The sequence below is a fragment of the Takifugu flavidus genome, unplaced genomic scaffold (assembly GCF_003711565.1).
Source record: "Takifugu flavidus isolate HTHZ2018 unplaced genomic scaffold, ASM371156v2 ctg702, whole genome shotgun sequence".
NCBI lineage: Eukaryota > Metazoa > Chordata > Actinopteri > Tetraodontiformes > Tetraodontidae > Takifugu > Takifugu flavidus.
The window spans coordinates 1-9,844 of NW_026622312.1; the positions used below are offsets into that span (position 1 = coordinate 1).

Genomic DNA, 9,844 nt, shown 5'->3' on the forward strand with positions numbered 1-9,844 from the left:
GTCCGCCCACTAGTGGTGACAAAGGTCACTGCACCCTCAAATACTAACGATACTAATGCAAACCGGTCAAATAAAAAACAACCACATGTCTATGTACAAGCTCATTGGGCCTCCGCAATAACTGCCGTACTAACCTACGGGTCAGAAGGCTCCGCGGGCAGGTCAGGGTGTAAGTTAAACGCAACCGAACCACCGAAATGTCTGAGAAAACGCAGAATTAAAAAACACCAGCAGAAAAGAAAACCAACGAAACCAAGAGGCACGACAGGGCAAACAGCGGCCTATGAGAAGCCTTAAAAGAAACGAAGCCAACATGAGCAGTAACAGGCAAACGGCACTAAAACCGCAGCAGTTTACCTGGTTAATTGGCTGCAGCCCGCACGCGTCAACTCCCTCCCCCGATAGCAGTTGCGGGAGCCAACCGGCAGGGGGCGCAGCGACACACCGCCGTAATCCAGCAGACCAACCTGGGACACCAGGGCTGGTGTGTGTGTGTGCGTGTGTGTGTAAGCATCCCAAATTTAAGACCTATATATAATTATGTATAAATGATAATAGTTTTTATTTCTGTTCCTGGTTGGTAGGGATAAACTGCAGTAGCGGTTCCTGCTTTGGGTTTTCCACGCTCCGTTGCCATAGTTACGGGTAAACGGACGCGAGTCGCGTTCGATTTCTGGGGCGTTTTGAACGAAACTGAGTTACCGAATCATTTCATCCAGGTATGAAGTGATAAAGCTCCAACTCAGCGCTGCCCTATTCAAAATGAGGCTGTAATCTGCGCGTCTCGGGCTTCATAGACCTCAAAGAGGGACGTAAATATGTAACATTTCTACAATTTTGTGGCCAAAATGAGTTTGCATTGACTTGATTGTGCTTTTATCAGGTGGTTTAGGACCGACCATGGAGCCCTCCTGTAGCTCCTCTTCAGTACTGGACAGCGGTGGGCTGGAGGTCTTGGTTCTACCAAACAATCCAGGTGAGGTTTTCAGGGATGAAAGATCAAAGAAGCTTTGATGGAAAGCAACAGACATTACAAAGGCGTTAGATTCTATTACAACTGATGTTGCTGGTACGCATTGCCTTCAGCGCAGCAGCAACTATAGAACTAGAACCCACTGAACTCTTCTCATTGATGTGTCCTGACCGACACCCATCCAGAACCCGGCTAATCTAAAGAATCAGCACCTTCTGCCCCCTCCTCAAACACAATGAAACACAATCAGTGAGGGCAAAACTAGTAGAAAATTCCCATGCAACAACTCCTCAAAAGTACAGACGTCAGCACCGGTTCCTTTGACTTCCACAGGGATCCACCAGCGCAGTGTCATGGTGCTCAGACCGACCCTCCAGTTCCAGCCCTGAGGTTCTGCGGTCAACTGGCTCAATGGACAGGAAACTCAACCAACTACCAGGTCCGGGCCGCGCACGCCACCCTTGTCGTGAGCTTTAGACCGTCTCTTTAAACTAGTTCCACCTCGATGAATGTCCGCTGTGCAAAGTTGGTCCGTTCCAAATGGACTCAAACCCATCAGGACTAAGAAACGTCCAAAGTTTTGCAACAGCACTGAAGCGTGCGGCAGGCAGTTGTAAATATAGTCCGGTTCTGTCTGTTAAATGTTAAATACATCTTATTGCTAAACAGGAGCGATCCACATAATAAGTTAAATATGATCGAAGGGCTTTTGTCTGTGTGGAAGGGGGACGTGGGGATCAACTCCACCATCTTCTTTGAAGCCTCGCCGGGAGAAGTGGCCTCATCCCGCCTGGAGCTGCGCAACGAGGGCAACACGTCCATCTTCTACAGCTGGCAGCAGCTGGACGTCTCCTCCAGCCTGTCGCACCTGCTCTCACACAGAAGGCGCAGCTGCTCTACTTCAACCAGTCCTCAGGTACGTGCGGCCCCGACCAGGCGTCCTGAGTCCCCCGTCCCCCCGTCATGCCGTGTCCTCCCGTCACAGGTGTGATCCTTCCGGGCGTCACCCAACAAATAGACCTGATGTTTAAATCCGGGGTGCCGGGCCTCCACACGGAGGAGTTGTGGCAGCTCCAAACCAACCCGGTGCTGTGCAGGGGGCCTCGGTGCAGGTGACGCTCATGGGGTCGCTGTGTCCGAGGACAGGACGGCAGAGCTCCGGCGCCACCTGGAGGTGTCGTATGATCAAAGCCTTTGAGCCTTTCAGGGTTTTTCCCATCCCGCCGGTCCATTTTCACCCCGTTCTTGTCGCACAAACAGACAAGGCTGGAAAGACAGTGACGGAAAAGTTCTGCCGGTCGATGGTGTATAAGATCCTGGAGGGGGTCCAGACCCGAGAGAGATCCAGCTCCCTCGTAGAGTTTTTAATGGGAAGCCCCGAGGTGAGGTGGTCAACAAGTTCTCTTGGCTCAGCAGAATTTCTTCTATTCTCACTCTTCACCTTCATCCCTCACAGGAGGAGGAGCGAGAAAGACAAGAAAGTGGGAAATGGACCGGGCCGACCAAAGCCTGGGCCGCGACTTCGCCCATGACCAGACATTTACGGATTTCACCCCATTTGAGGAGGAAGCCTATTCCGCAGCGTTTGGATCCTTCTCTGGTTCCACATCTCCAATGTGAAATGTATTTTTTCCTGTTGCGAAGGAAACAAAGAGCAACACTTGATTAGATCAATAAATGATTCAATGTCACTCATTCAACCGATAAAGCAGAAACCGTGTCAAATCATTGTGCACCGACTGATATATTTAATGTATTTTTAATTTATTTTGAACATTGTCAGACCAGTAAGGTCCAGTTGTGCACCAGCATTAGCTTCGTCCTGAGCTTGTGTTTTAGGAAATCCCGGTCGGACTGAGGCCCTAATGGACTGGATCCACCGTATTGGCCCGAATATAAGACGACCCTGATTATAAGACGACCCCCTCTTTTTCAGTCTTATTTCAATGCAAAAAACACCGTCTTATATCAGGCCAATATGGTATTAATAATGACATTTAGTTAAAGGTAAATTGAGCAAATTGGCTATTTCAGAAGTGTGTATCAAACTGGTCGCCTTCACATTATTCAGTACCCAGGAGAAGTAGCTCTCGGTTTCAAAAAGGTTGGTGACCCCTGCACTAGACTATATCCGGTAATTTTAAAATTTTTCAATGAACATTGGATCAGTCTGGCCCTCAGCTTGGAGCTACATTTTTATTTGGCCCTCCATCCATTTGACTTTGACACCCCTGATTTAAATGAATCAATATGTTTCCATCAGTGGTTAAAAATCCAATTAATGTGATCATCGAAATGCACAAATTCTGTCTTAAATCAGTATCAGCTGTCTTTGTTCATTTAAATATATCGAGCAGTGATCCAGGATTAAACGTTGCTGTTGTCCCAGATTACTGACTGATCCATGATGTAACAGATTTCTATTATATCGATTAATGTGAATGTTTGCATTGAAATTTGACAGAAATCTGCAGAATGTAGTTCCCGTTTCTGTCATCCTCGCAAAAAACGGACTAAAAGGACGCTTCTCCGGGTCATCCAGCTCACCTTGTCCAGGCAGCCGCGTCCGGGCTGGAGACTCGCTGATGCTGCGCTGACAACCACCGTCAGTGACAAGCTAGCGAGAGTTAGCTCACGGGACCGGAAACTAGCGACAGTAACCGGAAGTAAACAAAGGAGCAGACAACTGCGTTCAAGTTTCATTCAAATATGCAAATAAAGAGTAAAATAAAAAATACATTAAACTTAACAGAAAATATAAGGACTCATCAACTTTATTTCTACCCAAAATGTAGTTTCTGTCATTACATAAACTTCCTCATGCAAATATTTCGACAGTATGATATTAAACTATTAGCATTACACAAATGTATTTTTAACTTTTGCCAAAATGTACATGTAAAAATGTTTTGATCCTCAGTCACATAACACAAAGCAGATAAACACAAGCAAACACAGTAGTAAAGTTTCAAATTAAGAAAATATCAAATCTAAGATCACAAAAAAGCGCATATAAAAATTAAATTGAGAATCTGTGACTGCGCAATCCCTTGCTTATTCTAAGCTTATTCTTTTATTTTAATGATTTCGTTTGCTATTAACTATTGTCTTCCTGATTTAGGCGTAACGAGCTGCAGGTGCGCTGGAGGCTCCGCGCTCTTTGGAGATCGGCCCCCCCTGAATGCCGTTCCTGCAGGTAGGGGGGAGTGGAGAAGTCCGAATGCCGACCAGAAACCGAACCACAACAAATAACATATGAAAGAGGATATATGAACATGTGACTTAATAACATATGAAAGAGGGTATATGAACATGTGACTTAATAACATATGAAAGAGGATATATGAACATGTGGTTTTTCCACTATAACACACAGACATACACACATCAGCATCAGTGTTCCAAATCCTGTTTTCTTTTTCTGCCAGCTCTTCCTCGAGCGATTACCCCACATCTTGTCCCGCCCTGCTGAGGCAGAGCCGTACTGGGATGGAGCATTACCGCGGCGATCCAGCTCAGTGGGCTACATGCCTCGGCTGAGGAGTACGACAGTGTGAAGTCCCGCAGTGAGCTGATGTTTGAGAAACAGTCTGGGAGACACGGACTGGTGACCCGAGTCACACACGCTGCGAGTACGTTTCCAGAAACATTTAAACACATGAGATATAGAAGCATAAGTAGCTTCATTTGAGTCTGAGCTTTGGTGTCTGTGAGTAGCTGTGAAACCACAAGAAGAGGGAGGAGCGAGCCATCAGCTGTACGCAGAGATCAAGCCGGCTGTGGATGGAGCCACTACATCATTAAACACATGCGCAACAAGAACGACTACAATGAGGTCAGATGGTTCAAACAGAGTCCTCAACCCAAAGTCTGATTTAAAAAAGATCAAAAGTGGCGTAATGTCTCGTCCTTACAGGAGAAGGATAACTGGAGCGCATCGCTCGTACAGTAGACCGACTCTGCCTCTTCTGGTTACCCCGGTGATGATCTTTGGCACCGTAATCATCTTTCTGAGGGGAATCTGTAACCAACCTCCTCATCTGCCCTTCAAAGGAGACCCGCATGACTACAGAGAGGAGAACCCACGCCTGCTGTGATGCACACACACAGCCAGGGCTCTTTCCATTGCCATCGTTTCTCTTGGGGAAATGTTGCATTTCTTTATCTTAATAACAACAAATCTTTAGTTTGTTCTATAGGAGCTCGATATGTTTAGTGTCAAAGACTTCTTAGATTGTGCTAATTGCTGGCACATAAAGAAAAATGCTTTGATTTTACTAAAGTGACACAAACCCTAAAGATTCTGAAGGCATTATGTAAAATAGTAACGTATAATACAGACATTTGAAGAGACAATTAAGAGAATGTTTTCATGCTTATAAGAGTGGCCGAGGAGCCATTTAGAACTTTATAAAGATGCATTGTGTGATACCAGGAACTAATTTAACTTCAAGGCAAAGCTGCTTCTGCTTTGTCGACCATCGACTGATCTCCTGAAAGTCCACCACCGCTTTTTAAATTTTTTTCATCTATGGACGGAGTAGACGGCAGATGTTTCCACAGATGCTCTTCACCAGTGGTCAGTGAGTGATGCAGCAGATGAGCGGGAGTTGACTGGCTTCAACCAGCTACTGTCTCAATGTCTCCAGCCCATAGTGTGGATTCTCTAGGAGATCAGACAGCAGCTTCAGCTCTGAATCCTGGAGATTGTTCAAGCTGAGGTCCAGTTCTCTGAGATGGGAGGGATTGGACCTCAGCGCCGAGGCCAGAGAGCCACAGCTGATCTCTGATAAACTGCAGCAAAACAATCTGAAAAATGCAGGATAAGGTTATACGGTGCAGGTCTGCATGTTATCTGCGTCAGTACTAAACCTACGTTAGTTCTTAGTTGGGTCAGACCTGAATTCACGATATTACAAGGAATTTTTTAATGTCGTGCATCACAGCAGTGTTGAGAACAGCCTCACTTCACCATCTTAGCAGCTGGTATATAGGTAGGAAAATGAAGGACTGACCCGAGCCTCTCCAGTTTACAGTTTGGACTCTCCAGTCCAGAACAGAGCAGCTTCACTCCTGAATCCTGCAACGTGTTGTAGCTCAGGTCCAGAACCCTCAGATGGGAGAGGTTGGACTTCAGAGCTGAGGCCACAGAGTCACAGCTGGTCTTGGATAAACTGCAGCCTCTTAGTCTAAAATAACAATTATTTTGAGAGAAGACAAAAAAATCAACATGTACCAGAGCAAAACACAGCTTACAAGCAACAAACCTCTCGTCCTGCACCGGCTAATCTGCTGTATGTTCGTATTTTGGGTTCTTTCAGGGCGGTTGGACAAGATCTACACCGTATGTAAAGTGTGTGTAGGTCAAAATACCTTCCAAGTTTGTGAAACCACATTTCTCAATAGCACTCAACTCTTGTCAGGAGTTGGGACAAAGCGACCCACTCCTGATAGCTTGTGGGCGATGCTGCACCGACCCTGCAATACACTCTCTGGTGAAACCAAATCAAAGGTTTTAGACACTGCTGGATGCTGGAAGGGTGGCTATAGTCTGGACGCATAGTTCCCCTGACTGCACAGTTCTCCAACAATGATTGGCAGCTGGTGTCACTTGTCTTAGATGTTCTTGACTAAGAGCAGGTTTTCTTAATAACATAGAAAGATTCGATGAGAAGAGCAAATGTATTATTTTATGAACTACTTCCACTACTATTATATACACATACTTCCATATTGTCTTAGATTGCAAGCTGCATTTATTGCATCGTTCATAGAAAGTCATATTTGTGAGGAGAAAACCTCAAATAAGGTCATTTTCTTTCATGATCATTAAAAAAGAAGGAGGCGATGAACAAACAGATTTATCTAAAAATGTGTGAAAACTTATGCATGGAAACCTTTTTAAAATGGTTGCATTGTGTAGAATCGGTGTAGAATCAACTTGTTGACTTCTGATTTGGACTCCAATCGAAGTGAGGTGCAACAATTGTGGATGCTGAAAGCTTCAGAGGTTCATGAAGGTTTCTGTGGTTGGACTGACCTGCTGCCCCTTTAAGAGGGAGGCAGGTTTAGGCTTCTGGCTGTAATGAAGCCACCTAAGATGAGAACGATTGCGGGCTTCGGTACCAAGGTTTAACAGGGTGCTCACTTCACACTTGGGTTTTCTCTTTTTTGGGATGGGTTTCTCAGTAGAGAAGGGGCATGGCACACTGCAGCAGCTTTCTTTTGGGGTTTTCTAGTTTTCCTTCTGATCTTTAAAAGACAGGAAGAACCATTTTTGATTGGTCTGAATGTTTGGGCGGTTTTGTGGCCAGCCTAAAATAAAACAAGACAAATCTACAACTGATACTTCCTTTCTAGTCATTGATGACCATCCTCACATGGGGCAGATTTCCACAACCAATTTAATACTGCAAATCTATCCTGTGTGGTCTTTTTTCCGAGAACTGTAACACTACGTTTATAACAAAGATCAAACATGGAAACATTTATTGTCTAACTAGTTACACCTGGGAAGTACTGGATCATCTCTGACTGACCTGAGAGTCTCCAGCTCACAGAGAGGATCCTGGAGAAAACCACAGAGCAGCTTCACTGCTGGATCCTGCAGCTTGTTGTAGCTCAGGTCCAGAACCCTCAAATGGGAGGGATTGGACCTCAGCGCCGAGCCCAGAGAGTCACAGCTGATCTCTGATAAACTGCAGTACTTTAATCTGAATGACAGATAAAAGATGCCATTTTACAGTTCTTGCACACACAGTCATCATTTAGTGTTGGTTTAGAAAAGCCGGCAGTTCCTTCTGCCACCATAAACCAGATCAGCTTTCAGCTTTTTCATTTCAGTATTTAATTTACTGCATACCTGAGAGTCTCCAGCTTACAGAGAGGATCCTGGAGAAAACCACAGAGCCGCTTCACTCCTGGATCCTTCAGCTGGTTCCAACTCAGGTCCAGAACCCTCAGATGGGAGGGATTGGACCTCAGCGCCGAGGCCAGAGAGTCACAGCTGATCTCTGATAAACTGCATCGTGACAACCTAGAAAACCAATAAATGGGGCAAATAAAAACACATTTCTAAATATTAAAGTGAAGAGAAAAGCAGAAAATGTAAAGAAACTTAGAAAAGACCAACAGAGGCCTCCTGACCTGAGCGTCTCCAGTCTGCAGTTTGGATGCATCATTGCAGAACACAGTAACTTTACTCCCGCATCTGTCAGGCTTTTGTTCTTGCTTAAGCTCAGCTCCCGTAGATGAGAAGGGTTTGACGTCATTGCTGAGGCCACAACTTCCCAATGACTCGTTAAAAGAAAACTATCAGACAGTCTGTTGTGTATGAAACAAAAATAGTGAGTCAAACTTTGGGATTTCTAATCAACTTATCTGAGAATCTACCTAAACACAAATGTAGCTCATTTCCTGGAAAAGCTAAATTCAACACCGTAGAGCAACAGTTTGAACGACCATCAGATCTGAAATGCAACTGAATTATTCTCAACATTTGTCTTATTTTAGAACAGCTCATAATTACTCAATATTTAAAATGATTAAAGCAAATGGTTTAAAGAAACGTGCATCTTTTTATCTATCTATCGGCTCTTTGGATATTTTGCATTTCATCCAATTTGTACGATCGTGCGTCAAGTCTTAATTCAGCGATCCGATCGATGACATCAGTGTCTCTGGTTGCATCGATTGCCCTCAGCTTCTGTTACATCTGCCTGTTTTCCTTCAAATCATTTTCACTGCACCTTTTGTTGCTAGTGATGAAGTTGCCACCTAACGGGTGTGGAAAGGGTCAAACAACTTTGTGGGTCACATAAAGGCTCCAAACGGAACCGCCACAAAGACCTAAAACACCCATTTAAACCAATGAGGCCGGCCGTGTTTTTACGTTGAACAAATGAAGCAAAATAGTCACGTGTCATTAGTTAAAATGTGTTTTTCTGTTGTTTGAATACGATGTACACAAACAAACAAAAGTTATTTAATGACATGACAGTAATTTCATGATAGTCAGTTAACTTGTGGCTCCTATTATTCCTGCCTTATGTTGGTTTGTCTGGATTGAACTTTGAACTTATATCCAGCCAGTGTTGAACATTTCTGAATGAATTGTTTTTCTTTTTTAATTTATGGACGCTGCAATGGAAATAAAGAATTGAAGGAAGGAATGACCACTGGAGGGGGTATTGCTACCTGACATGATCGACTCGGTTGATTTAAACGCCCCAAAATCTTTACTTACTTGGCCTTCCTGCAGTTCCTCACAGCTGGAATCAGGCGACGTCGTCCCTTCTCTGAGGTGTTGTACTGCTGCAGGTTCAGCTCATCCAGAACCTCCTCTGACATCTGCAGCAGGTAGGCCAGAGCTGAACAGTGGATCTCTGACAGTCTCCTCTCTGATTTCTTCTCTGACTTCAGGAACTCTTGGATCTCCTGATGGACTGACTGATCCTTCATCTCCATCAGACAGTGGAAGATGTTGATGCTTCTGTCTGGGGAGATTTGATCACTGTTCACCTCCTTCAGGTTGTTGAGGACCTTCTGGATGGTTTCTGGGTGGTTCTCCATCTGATCCAACAGTCCACCCAAGATCCTCTGATTGGACTCCAGAGAGAGACCATGAAGGAAGCGAACAAACAAGTCCAGGTGGCCATTTTTACTTTTGAGAGATTCCATTAGTGCTCTCCTGAGGAAGTCATCAAGAGATGTGGCTGGATCCTTATTCAACAACCAGCAAACCCGGAAAAACGGTTTGGTTTCGAATATTCTAGGAACTGATTTATAACCGCTGTGTCTTTCCTGGTGTAACAGTGGAACATGTAGACGGCAGCCAGAAACTCCTGAATGCTCAGATGAACAAAGCAGTAG

The 9,844-nt window shown here is 44.8% G+C and overlaps 1 protein-coding gene and 1 long non-coding RNA gene across 3 annotated transcripts; one reads left to right on the top strand and one right to left on the bottom strand.

Moving 5' to 3' along the window:
- Positions 1–764: 764 nt before the first annotated feature.
- LOC130521104 (uncharacterized) lies at positions 765–1,863 on the top strand. The gene is made up of 3 exons (XR_008949182.1): positions 765–976; positions 1,307–1,412; positions 1,698–1,863. It is a non-coding gene; the product is annotated as an uncharacterized LOC130521104 (long non-coding RNA).
- Positions 1,864–5,513: 3,650 nt separating this feature from the next.
- LOC130521105 (NACHT, LRR and PYD domains-containing protein 12-like) lies at positions 5,514–9,786 on the bottom strand. Of its 2 annotated transcripts, XM_057024752.1 has the most exons (6): positions 9,219–9,786; positions 8,120–8,296; positions 7,836–8,009; positions 7,513–7,686; positions 5,989–6,162; positions 5,514–5,782 (listed from the first exon to the last, which is right to left on the bottom strand). In XM_057024752.1, exons 1-6 carry the CDS (start codon positions 9,650–9,652, stop codon positions 5,602–5,604), a joined length of 1,314 nt encoding a protein of 437 aa, XP_056880732.1. In that variant the 5' UTR covers positions 9,653–9,786; the 3' UTR covers positions 5,514–5,601. The 2 variants fall into 2 exon arrangements, with proteins under 2 accessions (XP_056880732.1, XP_056880733.1); XM_057024753.1 differs by lacking the exon at positions 7,513–7,686 and having other exon boundaries at positions 9,219–9,784.
- Between the last annotated feature and the right edge of the window lie 58 nt (positions 9,787–9,844).

Coding starts and splice junctions, on each gene's coding strand:
- LOC130521105 (XM_057024752.1), bottom strand. CDS start 9,652: ATGGAATCTCTCAAAAGTAAAAATGGCCACCTGGACTTGTTTGTTCGC. Junction 7,687..7,835: donor TGTAAGCTGGAGACTCTCAG/GTATGCAGTAAA, acceptor TCTGTCATTCAG/ATTAAAGTACTGCAGTTTAT. Junction 5,783..5,988: donor TGTAAACTGGAGAGGCTCGG/GTCAGTCCTTCA, acceptor TGCATTTTTCAG/ATTGTTTTGCTGCAGTTTAT.